Source organism: Rattus norvegicus, chromosome 1, assembly GCF_021556685.1.
Source record: "Rattus norvegicus strain SHRSP/BbbUtx chromosome 1, alternate assembly SHRSP_T2T, whole genome shotgun sequence".
Lineage (NCBI taxonomy): Eukaryota > Metazoa > Chordata > Mammalia > Rodentia > Muridae > Rattus > Rattus norvegicus.
In genome coordinates, this window is record NC_141534.1 from 256,067,801 (window position 1) to 256,088,234 (window position 20,434).

Consider the following 20,434-nt stretch of genomic DNA (forward strand, 5'->3'; position numbering starts at 1 on the left):
TTTACCAGCCACTGCTTCGCCTCAGGATTGTCATGCTATGCCTGTCGCCACTGTGCCGAGCTGGATAGGACTATTGGTTGCTTCCCTCCCTTGGAAGCTTGCATGTACCTTCCGGTACCATGAAAGCCAGTTCTCAGGCAACTCTCCCTATGGAGTGGCTGTTTGACCGCTAGGTATCAAGTCTACAGTGATGTTTACGGTATGATATTTTATTATTATTAGCTGAGAAAAGAGAGATGGAAACGAGGCACATTAAATGACTATAAGGTGTTCAATGACCAAGATCCCATCGTTAAAAAGAGACCTTTGAACTATAAATAGTCTAGCCTGTTGATCTACCAGAACTCCCTTGGTGAACAGCGTACAAGGGCCTCCTCTCTCCTTTCTCACAGTGTTATGAGTCCTGTGCTATTCCCTAACTTTAACACGTCTGTCTCCTTAGTCAATAATGACAGTGAGGCGGAAGACGACGATGATGGGCTGATTCCCACCATGGAGGAAATCCCTGAGGATGCAGCTTCCTTGGCCATGAGAAGAGAAAATAGTCTTCGCCGTACACTGAGCCGCAGGTAGCTTGTGTATTCAGCTGGCAATTCTTTTTTTTTTTTTTACATTTTATTTTATTTTTTATTAACTTGAGTATTTCTTATATACATTTCGAGTGTTATTCCCTTTCCCGGTATCCGGGCAAACATCCCCCTCCCCCCTCCCCTTCCTTATGGGTGTTCCCCTCCCAACCCTCCCCCCCATTGCCACCCTCCCCCCACCAGTTCACTGGGGGTTCAGTCTTAGCAGGACCCAGGGCTTCCCCTTCCACTGGTGCTCTTACTAGGATATTCATTGCTACCTATGAGGTCAGAGTCCAGGGTCAGTCCATGTATAGTCTTTAGGTAGTGGCTTAGTCCCTGGAAGCTCTGGTTGCTTGGCATTGTTGTACATATGGGGTCTCGAGCCCCTTCAAGCTCTTCCAGTTCTTTCTCTGATTCCTTCAACGGGGGTCCTATTCTCAGTTCAGTGGTTCTCAGCTGGCAATTCTTATCGCTTCCTTAATTCTACTCGCTCTTTCTTATGTAGACTTTCCCTGAGAGAATAGATTTCATGAAGAGTCAGCTCTGCCTTTGTTTCCTTGGGTGGCAGGGAAGGGAGGGTGTGGGGAGGAAGGGCTGTGGCAGTTCACCAGCCCTCAGCTCTGCATGCACTCTGAGGCCAGCAGGAGAGGTTATGACGCCTGCTTGTGCGAAGACCCCTGCGAAGCGTCTACACGCTCAAGTGTGTTTTCCCTTCTCTACACCAGCTCTAGGTCCAGCAGCCGACGTGGGAAGTCCCTCAAAAACTCCTTGAAGATTAAAAATGTGAATGTCTTGAAGGAGAAGGAAAAAGAAGTGGAAGGACAAAAACTAATTAAGAAAGAATTTGTGGAAACCGGGAAGGTAAACACACATACACACACACACACACACACACACACAAACACACACACAGCACTTTCCAGGTGATATAAGGCTTGGAGTCTGAAAAAGACTTAGAAACTAGTTGAAACTTACTCACAGACCTGCTGGACCACGTGATCTGTTCCTTTGCAGACATTTAAATGCGCTGGTTAGGTGAAAGCAGAAGACAGAGACTGTCTGGAAGATCATGTCTCTATGAAGGATGAACTCCTGATTCTATTCTGGTGTGTGGAGAACAGTGGCACTTCTCTGAAGTACAATTCTAGGAGCTGGAAAGCACTAATACCACAGCCAGAGCAAGCCATGCAAATTAAGGAAACTTGAAAGCATCAATTCCAAGGTCTTAATAAATGCTGGCCTTTGCAACCCACTTCTGTGTGGTTTTCTACACAGCTAAGTGCGTATTAATAATCGCTCTTTACCTTGCACCATACTTAGCAACAACATATCCTGGCCAAGTGTAGAAATGGTGACCACAGACTACTAAGCTTTGTTACCCACTTTTCCAGAGAGCATCACTCCTTGTCTTGGTTAGCCAAAACACCATGACCAAAAGCAACCTGGGAAGGAAAGGATTTATTTTATCCTACACTTGCAGATACAATCCGTCACTGAGGGAAGTCAAGGCAGGAACTCACTCTAGCAGAAGCTATGGAGGAAGGTTGCTAATAGCTTGTGGTGCATGGCTTGGTCAGCCTGCTTTCTTATAGCACAAGGGAGGTAGGTAGCACCACCCACGGTGACCTGAGACCTCCCATATCAATTATCAATTAAAAAAAAACACAAAAACCAAAACCCACAGGCTTATCTGCAAGCCAATCTGGTGGGGGCATTTTCTCAATTGAGTTTCCCTCTTTGCCAAGTTCACACACACACACACACACACACACAAAACTATCCAGCACAACACCCCCACCCCCACCCTATCCCAACAGTTAGTTTTCTTTAATTCCTTACCCAAAGCTCTCAGGGATAATGTTGAATGGTGTCTTTGCAGGTCAAGTTCTCCATCTACCTGAAGTATCTACAGGCAGTAGGGTGGTGGTCCATACTTTTCATCATCCTTTTCTACGGATTGAATAATGTTGCTTTTATCGGCTCTAACCTCTGGCTGAGTGCTTGGACCAGTGACTCTGACAACTTGAATGGGACCAACAATTCGTCTTCTCATAGGGACATGAGAATTGGGGTCTTTGGAGCTCTGGGATTAGCACAAGGTATGACTAATGACGTTGATCGATGTCTTTGTGGGATTTGTCCAGACCCTGTACATTTCCTACGACCCAGAAAAACATTTGCTATTGTGTCCCAGGCAGAGATCTTCAGGAGCCTGTGTGCAAGGTGTTGAGGTAAATATTTAAAAGGAGTGACTGTTTCCTGCGTGTACCCAGGCAGTCGCATGCTCACTAGTTCCGGCTCTGGTGGGCTAATTTGTCTCAGCAGCTCCATGCTGCCCCCAAGTACTCTCTGACCCAAGCGGTCTGCGGGCCATTCCAGAGTGGCACCTTGCCATGCTGCTCCCTAGAGTTAGTTCCAGCACCCGTGGGACCAAATGGAACTAACCATTTCTAATTAGTATCTCTCCCGGCAGCGGCTTTCTGCTACCGGGGCGGTCCACAAGCCGTTCCAGCATGGCGCCTTGCTTTGTTTTCATTCACAGTTCCCTCAATGGGTTGTTACCACGCCAGGAAAAACACGTCCCAACTCCGTGGCGGGCTTGGTGCGTCAGGCCACCGGGCCATCTCTTGAACTCAATTAAGTCACCACATGAAAGAACACACCACACAATAACCTCTGATCCAATTGATGAGCTATAACTTGCCCGTCTAGACGGCACAAAACCCTGTACACACTCACCCCTTAAAAACAGTCACAACAACCTGTATCTATGCGCAGAGACGACTCTTAACATCTGCCGCCATGTTCTCCCAGCTCCTCTCCTCACTCAGGCTCCTTCTCCCGCCCTTCTAAAACTTCTGTTCCCGCCTCCCTTCCTTCTCGTCCAATCACAGGCTTCAGTATAATGACATCAACCTACAGCAAGGCATTAACAATAGTGGTTCTATTTCTAGGTATATGTTTGCTTATTTCAACTCTGTGGAGCATATATGCTTGCAGAAATGCATCAAAAGCTTTGCACGGGCAGCTGTTAACCAACATCCTCCGGGCACCCATGAGGTTTTTTGACACAACTCCCACAGGCCGGATTGTGAACAGATTTTCTGGTGTAAGTATCTTTACACACCGCGGTGCTTAGATACTGAGGACCTTTCTAATTTCGAAGAGAGAGAGAGAGCCCCCTCGCCCAAACCAACTCTGCAGCTTGGGTTCTTTGTCTACCCAGCGTGCAAGCATTTCTGGGGTACTACCTGTGAAATCTCAAGAATCCTAGAGATGGAAGCCTCAGGCCTTTCAGTAGCTTATTATCTAGTGAAGGAGAAAAGTGAAAGACAGGAAGACTTGTGGTGTGATTAAAAGCAACAATAGCATGTGCAGAGGTGTTCTGGGGGCACAAAGGAATGATAGAAAAAGAGCTCTAACCGGATGGCAAGGATGGGAAATATCAGAAAAACTGATATTAAATCATTAAGGCAAGAGAAACAGTGAGTATTGTAGTGGTGAGGAGTGGGCAACAGAGCGGGGGGGGGGGGGGGGAGGACGCGTCAGAAGATCATACTCACTGCTCAGGATGGCTAACAGAAGGGATCGTAGGATGACTGTTTCCTTGACTTGTGTCTCCATTCTTAAAACGTTTGATGCTTCGAGAACCAGTAAGTTAGGTCTGAATTTTGGATCGGGACATCTGTGCGGTAAGAGGATCTCAAATGCTCCTTCCATGTGCACAGACCCGTGGCCGCTTGGGCATTCCTTTCCTACCGTTAGTTGAGTATTTCCAATGAGCCTAGTACTCTGAGATGTGAAGATGGCCTCCTTCCAGGGACTAGACCTAATTGTTCAATGGTGCCTCTGAAATGGAAGCTTCAGGATTAGAGGTAGAAACCAGGCAACTCTGAGTGATTGTGAAGCATTGGCAGCACAAGTCTTAGCTCTGTGCTTATGAAAGGGAAAACGCATTTTATAAGATGTATGAATAGCCCTGCACTGTGGGCGGATCATAGCCTACAGTCAGGATCAGAGGACATAGCAATCGCTTATGTAGTAGACGGGTAACTTCCCATTTCTCCTCTTCCTGTAGGGTAGAAAGAGTGAGGTTGACATTGGAGACCGCTTAAATAGGCTGCCTGCTAGTTAGTCAGTAAAGAGCACATACTTTTGGATGAAGATATTTCTCAGAAGAATTCTACAGCCTCTGCAGTCTTTCTAGTGTCCTTTATATATATGGCCTATCTTCTGGGAATGGGCGCAGGAAACTTCCTGTGAGCTAGTTAGACTACAATCAGATTTGTTGACCGGTCCTACTTGGAAAAGAAAACTCAAAATCATATGATAAGTTATGTTGCAGAGGTGGTCCTGGGCTATGAGCACGTTTGATATGGGCTCTTCAAGAAGTAATGGCCGAAAGGGGCTGGGGATTTAGCTCAGTGGTAGAGCGCTTACCTAGGAAGCACAAGGCCCTGGGTTCGGTCCCCAGCTCCGAAAAAAAGAACCAAAAAAAAAAAAAAAAGAAGTAATGGCCGAGTCCTTAAGAAAAGAGAGAGTAGAAGAAAAAAAGGTGGAGAATCTATGATAGGTAAGGGTCAAAATAATCCTCTAAGAAGTACATCTGGTGGGCTGGGGATTTAGCTCAGTGGTAGAGCGCTTACCTAGCAAGCGCAAGGCCCTGGGTTCGGTCCCCAGCTCCGAAAAAAAGAATCAAAAAAAAAAAAAAAAAAAAAAAAGAAGTACATCTGGTGAGGATTTGTCATTTCTGCCAGCCCTTAACATGGCTAACATGTGTGCGTGCTGGCATAGCGTGGGTCAGGTACAGACTCAGAAGTGCCTCAATACAGAACTCTCTTGCCAACTAGTGTCCCAGGCTGGATTTGGGAAATCCCAGAAAGCATCCAGACTTGTCTTACTGTTCACATATAAAACAGATATATAGGAGTAGCGGGATCCTCTATGAGAGCCAGGCAAGGGCAATATAAAATGGGCTCTCCGAGTTTGTTCCAAACTATCTATCCTTCTGTTCGTTTTCTCGTTTATCTAGCAGACATAAGACAATGTGGCAGTTAACCCCATCTTTCACTTCCGGGTTCCTTGCTTGGGATGCTGAGCCACCGGGAGATTGACTCAGTCCCCTTTCCTTTCCCTAAGTGCCAATTGGATGTCTATTGTGCACCAGACTCTCTACTGGGTACTTAATAGAATGAGAACCCTTAAACTGAGGATTTCCCTGAAAGGCTCTAAGAGTTTGCAATGTAAGGTTCAATGAAGTTGATGAATGAGAGAGTGAAAAATCTACCAAATCTATTGGAAAATCTGAAGATTATTGCCCTGTGTCTTTGGAAGAATTTGAAAAAGTAAGGGAACCACAGAAATTTGATCAATTGTGGGTGACCGGTATGATCTGTTACAGACAGACAGCTTGAGGAGATGAAATGACAAAAGAGAAAGTCCTAAGGAACTAAATAAAACAAGTTGAGCATTCCGGGCTGGAATCGGGAAGACGGACAACGTCTTACAAGTTCACTGATCATCGTGTCTTCTCATTCCTATCCCTAGGATATTTCTACTGTGGACGACTTGCTCCCCCAGACACTTCGAAGCTGGATGATGTGTTTCTTTGGCATCGCTGGCACTCTTGTCATGATCTGCATGGCCACCCCAGTCTTCGCTATCATCATCATTCCTCTCAGCATTCTTTATATTTCGGTGCAGGTAGGTTTGGGAAAGAAAGGCTGGGTCTCCCTTCCATTCCGCTTCTGAAATCCTTGAGGCGCTGCCTCCGTGTTTACCATGGGCTGCTCCACTCCAGTGTCTCTGATATGCCCAGCAAAGCACAGGGCTCATCCAAGGCTCAGTTGTCAGCATTAGTGTGTGGGTCACAGCATGTGTCACCCTACATCTCCCCCAGAGAACTTAGGTAGGAAACGTGTTTGAATTCAAAACGTTTTGTTGATGCTGTTTATTCTTTTACGTAACGTTCTGTAGTTGCTGATGATGTCCTTAAATGACAGGGGGTGTTTGTTTGCTTGCTTTTTGATGTACATTGGTATTCTGCCTCCATGTGTGTCTGTGTGAGGATGTCAGATACCCTGGAATTATAGACTGTTGTGAGCTGCCATGTGGGGGCTGGGAATTGAACCTAGGTCCTTTGGAAGAGCAGCCAGTGCTCTTAACCACTGAGCCATCGCTCCTATTTTGAGGGGGTAGGAGTATAACTTGGTGGCAGAGCATTTGCCTAGCATGAGAGGGAGGGAAGGTGAAAGGAGGAGGGAGGGAGGGAGGGAAGAAGGAAGGAAGAGAGGGAGGGAGGGAGATTGATTATTTGGGGTACATTTCCAGAGCTTCATAAACTCCCTGTCTTAGGGTTCTGTTGCTGTGATGAAACGCCATGATCAAAACAAGTTGGGGAGGGAGAGGGTTTATTTCTGCTTACAGTTATCAGGGCACTCAACATGGTTGCATTGCCTCGAATCCTGTGGTGAGATAGTAGTACCTCTTGTGCCCGTGTGGAATTCTGCAAGTACACGTCCATGTCCAAGCAGCCTTTTAACTAGTCCTAGCATTCTACAAGTCAGGCAGGGTTATTTGAGGAGACTCTGAGCCATCGTCTTTTGCACTTTCATTCTCAAATGCTCAGTTTTTGTTCGTGCTCCAGCAAATCCTGACAGGTTCCAGCAACACTGTGAACCTCTCCACCCTGCCTTTCGTCTGTGGACAGTTTGCCTATATTTTCTCAGTGTCAGTTCTGCTTACCTGCTTCCCAACGATGTTTCCCAGCATACCATGGAGGCGCAGCTCTGGTCACTCCACTGGTCAATCTCCATTTTAATCAAACTGCACTCCCAACTATTTTTAAGAGATGTGGTATTGATTTTATTTCCTGTGGGTGAGCATTTTGCCTGCAGCGTATGCCTAGGTGCCGTGTGCATGTCTGCTGCCCACAACACGAGAGTTACAGATGGCCGTGAGCCACCAGGTAGGTGCTGGGAACAGAACCCAGGACCTCTGCAAAAGCACTGAGTCATCTCCTTCCTACTTTACACATCCCCTGGGGCCTAGCATTTTTTTTTTTTTTGTACAAAATCTCTTGGTAATCGTTTCTCTAGCTAGTACAGGAACTGCCGTTTGGATAACATGTGGATACCTTGGCTCCAATAACAAAACTCTGTGCTTTAGAAACTCGAGTCTCCAAGGCTGCAGCAGTCTCCTCAGTTTTGCCTCCCTCTGCTCCCCGCTGCTGCGGTCTTCTTACTGCTCCCTTCCATCTACCTCCTTATTCTTCTAGCCAGACCTCGTATTTCAGGCTTTCTTTCTGTTCAGATGTGAGCCACAGCCATCAAGGGACAAATGTTGGATCGAGGCAGAAAAACAAAGAGGGGGCCATGGGGGGAGAGAAAGGAGAGGGAAAAGGAGGAGGGGGAAGGAAGAAGAGGAAGGGGAGAGGGGGGAGGAGGGGGAAGAGGAGGAAGGAAAAGGGGGAGGGGGAAAGCATGCAAATGAGAAGCAGATTGACACCAACCAGAAATATGTCTTTTCCCTGGATTACCTCCATTAGGTGAGGACCCCCTTAAGTATTTACTTAAACGAATATCTCAGAAGGGGGAAGGAAAAGGAGGAGGCGGAGGAGGGGGAAGAAGAGGAGGTGGGGAAAAGGGGAAGAGGAGAGGGGAAGAAGGGGGAAAGAGGAGGAGTGGAAAGGGGGAAGGAGGAGGGAGGAGAAAGAAAGAAGAGGAGGAGGGGGAAGGGGAGAGAGGAAGGAAGAAGAAGAGGGGGAGGAGAGGAAGAGGAAGAGGATGAGGAAAAGGAGGAGGAGGGGGAAGGGGAGAGAGGAAGGAAGAAGAAGAGGGGGAGGAGAGGAAGAGGAAGAGGAGGAGGTAAAGGAGGAGGAGGGGGAAGGGGAGAGAGGAAGGAAGAAGAAGAGGGGGAGGAGAGGAAGAGGAAGAGGAGGAGGAAAAGGAGGAGGAGGAAAAGGAGGAGAAGGAGGAGGAGGAAAAGGAGGAAGAAGAGGAAGAAGAGGAGGAGGAGGAGGAGGAGGGGGAGGAGGAGGAGGAGGAGGGTATGTTTCCTGTCACTAACTGACTCTTGGTTTTTTTGTGTTCAGGTTTTTTATGTGGCTACTTCCCGCCAGCTGAGACGGTTGGATTCTGTCACCAAATCTCCGATCTATTCTCACTTCAGTGAGACTGTCACAGGTTTGCCCATTATCCGTGCCTTTGAGCACCAGCAGCGATTTCTAGCTTGGAATGAGAAGCAGATTGACATCAACCAGAAATGTGTCTTTTCCTGGATTACCTCCAACAGGTGAGGCCTCCCTTAAGGATTTACTTAAATGATTGTCTCAGGGCCCTGCGTGTTTCACATCTGGCACGGGAGAGCAGGCATAGGCAGTGGTATAAAGTTCATCCTGACCACACACGCACACACAGCCTGGTCATGCTATGTAAGTAGAAAGAAGAAAGTATGAACTTTGAAGTTAGAGACTGGTTTCTCTATCCCAGGCCTGCATTGACCAAATTGCCTTGCCCTCTCCACTGAAATATCAATGTCTTCCTTACACTTATGGTAAAAGTCATGTGACATTTGTGAGTATTTGGAAACTCAAGTCCCGTTCAACTGCTGGGTAAATTAAACATCTTGTTGTGTTTGGTTCCCTGAGATGGGAGACAAGACACGCCATAGGCACAGCGCTCGAAAGTCACGAAGAAGCAGAGGCTGCAGGGAGAAGAGTTAGGCAGTTTAGCAAAGGTGCAAATGACAAGAAATGAAAAGGTCTCGGGACCGTGACAAGCAGTTAGGGATGCCTTTGAAAGAGAAAGATCCGGGGAACGGAAATTCTTCAGCGGCTTGAGAGGAAGAGACTAACGACCCCTCTCCTTCTGCTTCTGTTACTGTACAGGTGGCTTGCAATTCGGCTGGAGCTGGTTGGAAACTTGGTCGTCTTCTGTTCCGCCTTGCTGCTGGTTATTTATAGAAAAACCTTAACCGGGGACGTTGTGGGCTTTGTTCTGTCCAACGCCCTCAATGTGAGTCTGAAGACTGAAAGTTTGGCTAAGTAGATCAATCTTAAACTAAGTCTGACGTGTACTGAGAAGCCCAGGGCTTTTTTTTTTTGGAGCTGGGGACCGAACCCAGGGCCTTGCGCTTGCTAGGCAAGTGCTCTACCACTGAGCTAAATCCCCAACCCTGAGCCCAGGGCTTTTAATTCTTTTCTGATCCAGAGGGGCTAGGAAGACTGGTTCAAGCCCTGGCTCACCCGAGAACACACTGCTTACCTTGTTTATGCAGGCAGAGGTTCTGTCTGCCAAAGCAGGCCCAGCTCTTACCGCCCTAATGACTTAAAACCGCATGTTTATATGTTAATAGTTTCCTAATCGTTTTGCCTCCTTCATTGGTCCCAGTCAATGGAGATGATATATTTACTCTCCAGAATATAGGAGCAATCAGAAAATCCTTTGGGGGGCTGGGGATTTAGCTCAGTGGTAGAGCGCTTACCTAGGAAGCGCAAGGCCCTGGGTTCGGTCCCCAGCTCCGAAAAAAAAGAACCCAAAAAAAAAAAAAAAGAAAAAGAAAATCCTTTGGGCAAACAACTCCTGAGTTTGCTTTTCTTATATCACAGAGCAAGTAAAACAAAATTATCATAAGGACTCTGACAGAAACATAAAACAAATCTCACTAAAGCACCCCAGCCCAACCGGGGGATAAATGCTGACATTTTACAGCCCAGCATTTGAGGCTGTGTCTCGCACCATGGTGGCTACTTTGGACATTAGGCCATCTTGCTGTGCAGCTCTTCCAACTACTGCCCCAGAGGTTTGCATGGTCATACATGTGCTTTATATAGCACGGTCTTTCTTAGAAATCAGTGAGACTCTGCAGGCAGTGATGGCACACGCCTTTAATCCCAGCACTCAGGAGGTAGAGGCGGATCTCTGTGGGGTTGAGTCCAGCCTGGTCTACAGAGTGAATTTCAGGACAGCCAGGGCTACACAGAGAAACCCTGTCTCAGAAAACAAAAACAAAAAGCAAACAAAAAAAAAAAAGAGACTAATGAAGCTCAAGGAGGCTTATAAGAGGGCACTGCGAAAGAGTCGTCATCCAGAGTCACTTGTCTCTTTCTGCCACTTTTCTTTATCCCCCAGGACAGTCAAGGCAGAGTAGGACACCTTAGATTGAAACAAAATTAAATATTCAAGTATCAGTAATTATACATGGTTCAACCTACACAAAGTTATCGCACTTAATCTTCACGTCCTGGCCTGGGGTTGTGTGGCTTTCTCTCTCACCTGTCATTCACTCCACAAACATCCTACGATATGTGCAAACTCGTGATGCCTTCTTGAAAAGGCTCACATCCAAGTAATCCCAGTATTGCAGTCTGGCCTGCACCGTGACAATTCTTTTATTAGTGATAAAATACATCCATGTGGTGGCAGGGAAGACATCTAGGGTTTGTGTGTGTCAAGGACAAGGGTCCATAGGATACCCAACCTTGATGGCTAAGAGGAAGCGAGATTAGAGAGAGAAGGCAGCTTTTTTCAATGTCTGGTCATTCCCCAAGTCTTCTCTCATGCTGTCCCCCATTCGTAGAGAACCATCTACAGTTCCACAAATAGTTTTAGGTTTCCAGTAGGAGACTTGAGCTCTGGTACCACTTCACCAAGAACCAGTCTCTTCAACCCAAGCGTTCCCCCTGAACTATTCAAAGTTCATATTGCCCTTCATGTGAGGACCACACAGCTTAGCATTCAATGGCTACCCAGCCAATCAGTGGATTGGTCTTATTTCTATGCTAAGAAAATAAGAATTAAATAAGAATTATCTTTTTTTTTTGCCACCCCAGTACTGAATATAAAGTAACTCTCAGTTAATCTTGTGGTATAGCTAACTAATTGAGGTGGTTTCTGAGCCTGAGGGTGTGTGTGTGTGTGTGTGTGTGTGTGTGTGTGTGTGTGTGTGTGCGCGCGCGCGCGCATGCATGCTTGATATAATTTTTTTTCTTCTGTAGATCACACAAACCTTGAACTGGCTAGTGAGGATGACGTCAGAAGCAGAGACCAACATTGTGGCAGTTGAGCGAATAAGTGAATACATAAATGTAGAGAATGAGGTGAGTCATCGAAACTGGGGAGGAGGTCAATGGCATGCTCTCGAGAGGCCATCTTCAGCTTTAAAGAACACTTTTCAAGTCTTGCATGCCCTAACCCAAAGGACTTAATTTCTTCAAATGTAAGATGAGGAAAACGGTCTACATAAAAGGTGGTGTCCTTCTAGAACTCCATAGAGCAACCTTGTAGGGTTTCTTTATTGAATAAAGTCAGAAAAGCCCAGTCCCCTCAGGCAAAACGGGCTCTGCTACCCTTCTGTCAAATGCTGCGAGTCCCAGGGCAGCTGTTGGCTGAGCTGCTACCACAGCCAGCAACATCATCCTTTCCCCTTGGTAGGCGCCCTGGGTGACTGACAAGAGGCCTCCGGCAGACTGGCCCAGACATGGTGAGATCCAGTTTAACAACTATCAAGTGCGGTATCGGCCGGAGCTGGATCTGGTACTGAAAGGGATCACTTGTAACATCAAGAGCGGAGAGAAGGTGGGTGATAAAGTCAACTCTGCTTGTGAGGACTTGTAATCAGAGAATAGTCAGGCGCAGGAGGAGGACTTGGAGGGCTTGATCCCGCCCCCCAGTCGCCCCCTGGGGCTCATTTCCGTTTCCGGTGCTGGTTTAAAGTGTGGGGAAGAATTCAGGAAAGAAGCCTCAGACCTGGGTGAAGGACTGTTGTGAACGGTGTATTAATGGCTGACCCTAAGCAGGAGATAATCTAGTGTTTCTCCTGGTCTTCAAAGTTGAGGACTGTCTTACACGTCCAGTGTAGCAAATCTGTCAATCAATTCACCTAGGCAAGGGGGCTGAGGACCAGGGTGTCCAAGGCTCATTTGGTGACAAGCCTTTCCTTCTCTGTACTAAAAAACAAAACAAACAACTCAGTCCTAATTAGAGCAGCACAGGAAGATTAGCATTGCCCCTGAGCAAGGGGACGGGAAAACCTGTGAAGTGCTCCTTAGTTTAGAACTACAGGCAGCCAAGGGACGCTGAGAATGGAGAGATAGTCATCCCAAGGAAGAGCACAGGAGATACTCGTCCCTAAAAACACACGTATAAGCGACATTACACAGAGCACGCAGCTTACATTTAGGAATGTATGGATGTGTATTTATTATGAATATAGGCATTGCATATATGCACATAGCAGCAGTTAATGGGAAAAGAGGCAATGAATTTAAGACAGGGCGTAAGGTAGAGTGTGTGGGAGATTTGGAGGGGAGAAAGGACAGGGAGAAACACAATTATAGTCTCAGAAGACATGAGAAGTAATAAAAATTAAATTATTATAATTTTCATTTATTTTGTTGTTATGCATGTGCACGAGTGAAGGTCAGAGGACAACAGATCCCACCATGCGGGTTCCAGGGGTTGAACTCGAGTCACCTAGCTTAGCAGCAAATGCCGCTACCTACCGCGTCACCCCAAAAGTCCTTTCTGTCAACTTTTTAAATAAAAAAAAACTTTTAAAAAGTGATAAGCTATGACTGCCAAGATCGACTGAGACAAATACTAAAAGCCACTTCATGTATTTGGTACGGGGTTCTTTTTATCACATGGGATTGTGAATGTGCTGGCTAAATAATTTTTTTTTTCTCCAAGAATCGCCCGTTGAAGTAGATTTAAATGAACTGTATTCACAGGTCGGCGTAGTGGGCAGGACTGGGGCTGGGAAATCATCCCTCACAAACTGCCTCTTCAGAATCTTAGAGTCTGCGGGGGGCCAGATCATCATTGATGGGATAGATGTTGCCTCCATTGGACTGCACGACCTTCGAGAGAGGCTGACCATCATTCCCCAGGTTAGTTCTCAAGGACCTACTTGGGCACACGCAGTGGGGAAACGCTGACATGTATCCGATTACAAATACAACTCTGGCAGGTGAATTGCTGTTTTCTTGTCCTTGTACCTGAAAAGAAGCCACTTGAAGGAGGAAGGTCTAGTTTGGTCCGCTGAGAAGGGGCGCAGTTCTTGGTGGAAGGCAGGCACGTGAGACGGCTGGTCAGATTGCATCTGCACTCTCCAAGTACCCAGTCTAGATACTCTCTCCCAAAATGTCCCAGAGATCTGTCTCCTTGACGGTTCTAGGTCCTGTTAAGTTGACTATCAAGATTCATCTTCACACCAGGATTCCAGACCAATTCCCGCCCCCCCGCCCCCCCCCGCAGAGTCTGTGTCTTGGTATTTTGCATGTGACGTGCGGCTGCTAGACATGACCAGTAGGTGGCAGCAACGCGCCAGCAGTCGGATAGAGCAGATGATTACTTGGCGTTTCTGTAAGCCCATCAGGGTTTGCTGAGATCATTGTAATTAGCAGTAGCAATTTTGCTGCCCAAGCTTGAAGCCATTAAGCCTTATACTCCTCATTTGATGTGGCTAAAAGACAGAGGAGGGAATTTGCTGCGGGTTTTTGCCAGCAAGCGGAACATGCATCGGATCAGCAAGAAAGACCTCCCTTTGGTTTGCTCTATGGACCCTACCAAGTAAGGATTGCCACAAAGGCCTCTCCTCTCACAGTAGGCGTAGAACCATTGCTCCCTCTGCACCGTGGCCAGGTGCCTGTGGAGGGTTTGATGCTGCTTAGGACAGTGTGATGCCCTCTCTGTCACTCTCTCCTCTGTTCCACTGAGACGGGTTCTCTCGAAGAACCTGCAGCTGGCCCTTTGGGGACTTTTTTGTTGTTGTTGTTGTTGTTGTTGTTTTATTTTATGTGCTATGAGTATTTTGCTGTGTGTATCTACATGTGCTGCATTTGGACCTGGTTCTCACAGAGGCCTGGCATTAAGATCAGGGGTTAAGGAGAGCAGTAGGCTGTCGTGTGGGTGATGGGAACTGGATCTGGATCCTCGGCGAGAGGAGTAAGTAGTCAGTGCTTTGAACTACAAGCCACCTCTGGAGGATTTTTGTCTTTGGTCTCTTGTTTCTGTTTTGGCTAGGCCAGTGGTCAGTGACTGCGGACAATCTGTAGTCTCTGCTTCTCTCTCTTTCCCTGCGTGAGCACGACTTTCTACTGGATGCTGGGGGACTCAAATTCAGGGCCTCACGGTCGTACATGAAACAACTCCACAGCCCCCATATTTTCTCGGCTTAGTATATTCTTTTCTATGACCTCTTCAAAATGCAAGAGCTTCTCAGATGACTATACGATCTTTTTCTACCTCTTTTGGTCTCCCTTGTCCTAAGTCCGGAGGTTTTGTTTCAGGAAAGGATGGCCTTTTCATCTTCTAAAGAGATTAGGCAGCAAATCTGCATGTCTACAGAAAGATCCCAGAACGGAAGGAAGCAGGCGCTAACCAAGGGCCACCCCACCCCGCTCAGTTTCCAGTTGCAGATATTCCAGGCCTTCGGAAGCCTCCAAAACCTCAATCATGAACCAGCTTCCTGCCCAGAGTTCACGACAGACCACTCCTACCCATGTTCTCCTGGCCACAAAGAATGACTGGGCCCTTTGCTGACATGAACCCTAATGGCTCCCCTTTCTCTGACTCTCAGGACCCCATTTTGTTCTCGGGGAGTCTGAGGATGAATCTCGACCCTTTCAACAAATATTCAGATGAGGAGGTTTGGAGGGCCCTGGAGTTGGCTCACCTCAGATCCTTTGTGTCTGGCCTACAGCTTGGGTTGTTATCCGAAGTGACAGAGGGTGGTGACAACCTGAGGTAAGCGACTTTTTCCATGGCCGTGGGAGGGTGTGAGGGAACTGTTCTGGTATTAGATACGGTCTGGCATTGTGGGCTTTACACCGTATTGATCAAATCCATAATGTGTAAAAAAATAAGATAAAATGTGCTAAAACGCATAGGGACGCTTGAAAGCCTTTGTTAGTAAATGTGCCCTTCGTGTGGCATTATGTCACCTGAACCCTCAAATGCCACTGTAGTAGAGAATCATAGAAACAGAGTCTCAAGTCTCAGCAGCAACAGCCAGATTCCTGGGTCAACCTGATCTACTTGTTATGAAACACAGTCTGGGCATGGGAGCGTGAAGAATCCCTCGGGCTATAAAAGGCATCTCAGTTGGAGAACCACCAACCTAAAAGGGACGTGGATGAGATTTACTGACTGAAAAGCTCTTGGGCATTGCAGAAACACCTTAAATTGATAACAGTGACTCTTTGAGTTTGTAGTTTTGTTTTTTTTTAAAGATTTATTTATTTTATGTAAGTACACTGTAGCTGTCTTCAGACACACCAGAAGAGGGCATCAGATCCCACTACAGATGGTCGTGAGCCACCATGTGGTTGCTGGGAATTGAACTCAGGACCTCTGGAAGAGCAGTCAGTGCTCTTAACCACTGAGCCATCTCTCCAGCCCGAGTTTGTAGTTTTTAACCTTAAAATATATTTTTTTATATCCTGACACTTCACGTGTGGTCTTCACTGTACATCTATTAATGTGTGGTGCTGGCATTCTCCCTAGGAGAGCTTGGGGTTTCCCTTCACTGAAGCCCAGCCCTTAGAGCCTGTTGCTTGCAGACAGTTGTTCCTTCTGACCCAGGTACCTAGGCAGTGGAAGGCAGGGCACAGGCCAGCGGTAATTAGAGTACAGGAAGGGGAAAGTCAGTCGGGCAAACAGTGGTCTGGAAGCTGTGGGTCAACACAGTAGCTTCAGATGAACTCAGAATCCCAGAACGTGTACCTTCTAATTCAAACCTACACTTTAGCAAGACTCCCAGGTGGCTTGTGTGCGTGCTGCAACCTGAGAAGCCTGTGTAAAGCCCTAGACTAGGCTGAGGGACTCACCCAGAGAACTTAAGTTCCAGTGTTCAGGTTGTCCCTCAAAGCCAACTGAACCCAGGACGAAGGTGACTTCACCCAGGGGGCCCTTGCATGGCTTGGTAGTGAATGTCATCTTGTCTTGCTTTTCCTTGCAACAGATACAGGGGCCTGCAAGGCTTAAGTAGCTGTTTAGCCTCCTATAAAAGACCATTCAACTATACAGTCGGGAGATATGTATTAGCACCTACTACGTGCCAGGCACTGAGACACAGAGGCACACAACACAGATACAACTCTCGATTTCCAAGCACATAAAACATAGTGGGAGAGACAGGCTTGTGGGATAAATGCCAGGCTGTTAATACTTCAGGGGGACAGGGGGGACAGGGGGGACCATGAGGGGACATGGGGGACACGTGAGATTGTGGCATCCTTGTCTTGTCCGTGCCGAGAGACACTTCACTCTCTTATTAGTGCCTTTACTCCAGACCTGTGTTTCAGGCTTGGTTTAGGGAATTAGAACTTGCATGTATCAGGGGAGGAACAAAACAGATGAAAATATCTATGGTAAGTGATGGCTCGATGAGCGGGAGAGGGCTGTTGAAAGCTGAAGTGGAACCTGCTATTATAAAGTACAGTTGACCCCGGGCACACTACAAGCAAAAACTGGAGGTTCATTTTTCTCGGCTTCCTATCTCCTGCAGAAATGTTCCTATGGAGGAATTACAGGACGTTAGTCTAACTACCCGTTTATTACGATCCCTAATGACCACAGCAGGGGAGAGGAATCAGCAAATCCCCAAATTTCCCCTTCACATCATTCCCCAAAGCCCCAAAGCTCCCTTCTGTAAGCGAGAGGTCCAGCTTTCATTATGGGCTTTTAGCAAATTAAAGCCATTTGCATTTTACAAGTATATTTGAATTCCACACACATTGGATCTCACACCAAGACATCAGGCTCATTAGATGGCTTTGTCTCTAATCAAGGCAGAAAGCCTTGAACAAATAATTAGCCCGAGACTAGAATTGCACATTAAAATAATGAATGCATTTGCTAAGGCCACAAAGAAATGGCACTGGGACATCCTTAGGAAGTGCCACCCTATGTCAGCGGTGTCAGGGCCGATACCGCTGCAGTAGGCTCTCGTTATTGGCAATTGTGGCGATCACTGTTTCTGGGCCAGTGCCTTTCAAACTTGCTTTAACATGAAAATATCCGGAGTGCTTATTAAAAAACGTACAACTCTAGGCTGTTCCCCAATCTGTATAAAAAGAGACCCAGAAGCAAACCTTTTCTTTTTTAAATCAAGTATCCATGGTAAGTCTCCTTACTGAGGTTAGGAAAACATTGCCTACAACGGAGACCACGGGGAGATTTTGAAGTAGTTTTGGAAATCTGGACGGGACCAAATCGTGAAACTGACCCCAAGCCGCAGGTTTTCCCCTGGTCTTTGGGACTTACATGCGGCCTCTTCTGTTGACCACAGCATAGGGCAGAGGCAGCTCCTATGCCTGGGCAGGGCTGTGCTTCGAAAATCCAAAATCCTGGTCCTGGATGAAGCCACGGCTGCAGTGGATCTCGAGACGGATAGCCTCATTCAGACGACCATCCGAAAGGAGTTCTCCCAGTGCACGGTCATCACCATCGCTCACAGGCTGCACACCATCATGGACAGTGACAAGTGAGTGTGCGGGGGTGGGGGGGTGGCGTCACCACTCCCCACAGGCTGCGTGTGTGTGCACCACATGGACAGTGACTAGTGTGGGGGCAGAACATAACCCAGAGCACAGTCACAGTGTCAGCTAGAAGCCCGGAGGCTCTTCACGGCAGGAGGCTGAACCATGTCATTTGGAACCCCGAGGCCTTACAGTTTTAATACATTCAGCCAAAATTGTACATCAGGCTAATAAAAGCTAATGGGGCCAAGGATAAAATAAGAAACAGTAGTGACGGACTGTGGGAAGGTGGAAGCCTAGTCAGTCTTACACAGATGACAGATGGGGACACGGACCTTCCCAGCCACCACAGCTTCAACACTTTCTACTTTAGCCCAACTGTTTGGAGAGGGAGGAGCCTGGTCTTATTCCAAGCATCTTTAGATAAGGAGTACTTTGTAGCAACATTGTATCCTACTGCACTGGCCCCTTGTTGAGTGTCAGACACAGAGCCATGGCTGTCCGCCCCTGCTCACTGCCGAGATTCAGTCGTTGTCACTGATCTATTGACTACACCTTAGTCCTTCCCGTGGTAGTTCTTACAAACGGTGAGCTTTGACACTCGACTTTCTTCTTCTTTTTTTTTTTCTTTCTTTTTTTCTTTTTTTTTCGGGGCTGGGGACCGAGACACGCGACTTTCTAAAGCATCTCTTTCCTCTTTATTTTAGGATAATGGTCCTAGACAACGGGAAGATTGTCGAGTATGGCAGTCCTGAAGAACTGCTGTCCAACAGAGGTTCCTTCTATCTGATGGCCAAGGAAGCCGGCATTGAAAATGTGAATCACACAGAGCTCTAGCAGCTGGTTCCGTGGCTGGCGGACTATAAGAACAGTTTCTATTATTTGCTTTGGTTTCTGTGACTGTGCTCTAGGTGCAAAGACACATATTTTGTTCCCGTTGCTCAGGCTGGCCTCAAACTCTAAGGCTCCAGCAATCTCTGGTCTCAGCCAGAGACCTGTAAAAATAGACACTTCAAAGATTATCATGAATAAATATTTAAATAAATAGTATTAAGTACCTTAGAAAATCCACAACTGAGCTGGGGAGATAGCTCCGTTGTTAGGGTGCTTGCATTGAAAGCATGAGGACCTGATTTGGACCCCGGAACCCTCCCTTCCCCCACCCCCCTGCCGCCCTGCTCCTTTTTTTTCCTTTTTTTCTTTTTCTTTAAGAACAAGCATAGTTGCACAGGGTAATAGAACAAGAGCTGGAGAGCCAGAGTTCGTCAGTTCCTGGGGCCCAGTAACCGGCCAGCCAGCAGAGCCAGCCTGCCTGGGAAATTCCAGGTCAGGAAGAGAGCCTGTCTCAAAATAACCAAACCAACAACAACAAAACCCGAAGGTGGACAGAGCCAAAGGCCTCAACACACACCAACACCTGCATACACACCTCAAAAAAGAATCCTCATTGCCCTGCCTTGATCATAATTTCTTGCTACACCCCTCCACCCCCCATTCCCAGAAATAACTGCTATTCCTAAATTTCCTAATTCTTCCCCTAGTTTAGTGTTCACCACCTTCGTGTGTCCAGGCCGTGTATGCTGTCTTAGCTGATGTAAATGGACGTGCACAACTTGTTCCCTGTGGCTACCTACACTACACCTTTGCTAACAATGCATTTGCAGTTTGTCTACACTGATGCACAAGGCAGGGCGCTCTCTCTCTCTCTCTCTCTCTCTCTCTCTCTCTCTTTCCCCCCTCTCTCCCCCCCTCCCCCAGCCCCACCCCCACCCCCATAGCACAGCGTCCTGCAAACAGATCGTACTTTCTCTACTGACAGAGGTGAGCGAGCATTGGTTTCTCCTCTGATACATCAGTGTGATGAACATCCTGGGATACTGTGTTTGTAAATGGGTGGTATGCAGGGTTATCCTGAGCAGCTCCAGTTTAAGCAATGAGCATTAACTAAGATCTGATTTTGGGTTCACTGTGTGTGTGTGTCCTGGCTTCTGTGGAGGGTCAGTATCCTGTGTGTCTCCGTAGCATCTGAGTTTATTACAGTTTTTAAAACGTTGTATCTCATGGTTTCAGCATCTGGGTTCTTTCTCACGTATTGCCTTTTTAATGTTAATTTTTATTCATTGATTTATTTTAATTATTAATTATTTTTAATTTTATTTAATTATTTTTAATAATTTAGCTATTTTCACTTTTAAAAGATTTATTTATTTTATTGTATAAATGTTTTACTTGCATGCATATATGTGTAGCATGTGCATCAGAAGTCAGAAGAGAGCTTTAGATCTCCCTGGAACTGGAATTACAGACAGTCGTGAGCCACCTGTGGGTACTGGAACCGAACTTGAGTCCTCTGTGAGAGCAGCAGTGTTCTTAACCTTGGTGC

General features: G+C 46.9%; 1 protein-coding gene across 1 annotated transcript in view; it reads left to right on the plus strand.

The window, feature by feature from the left end:
• Abcc2 (ATP binding cassette subfamily C member 2) overlaps positions 1-19,101 on the plus strand; it is a 58,734-nt gene extending 39,633 nt beyond the window's left edge. Inside the window, 13 exon segments of the mRNA NM_012833.2 lie at positions 443-569; positions 1,295-1,430; positions 2,449-2,668; positions 3,524-3,678; positions 6,117-6,272; positions 8,662-8,861; positions 9,457-9,583; positions 11,566-11,667; positions 12,002-12,145; positions 13,300-13,458; positions 15,150-15,316; positions 17,862-18,056; positions 18,759-19,101. Coding sequence (NP_036965.1) covers positions 443-569; positions 1,295-1,430; positions 2,449-2,668; positions 3,524-3,678; positions 6,117-6,272; positions 8,662-8,861; positions 9,457-9,583; positions 11,566-11,667; positions 12,002-12,145; positions 13,300-13,458; positions 15,150-15,316; positions 17,862-18,056; positions 18,759-18,888 — 2,018 coding nt within the window. The 3' untranslated portion in view covers positions 18,889-19,101.
• Positions 19,102-20,434: the final 1,333 nt, after the last annotated feature.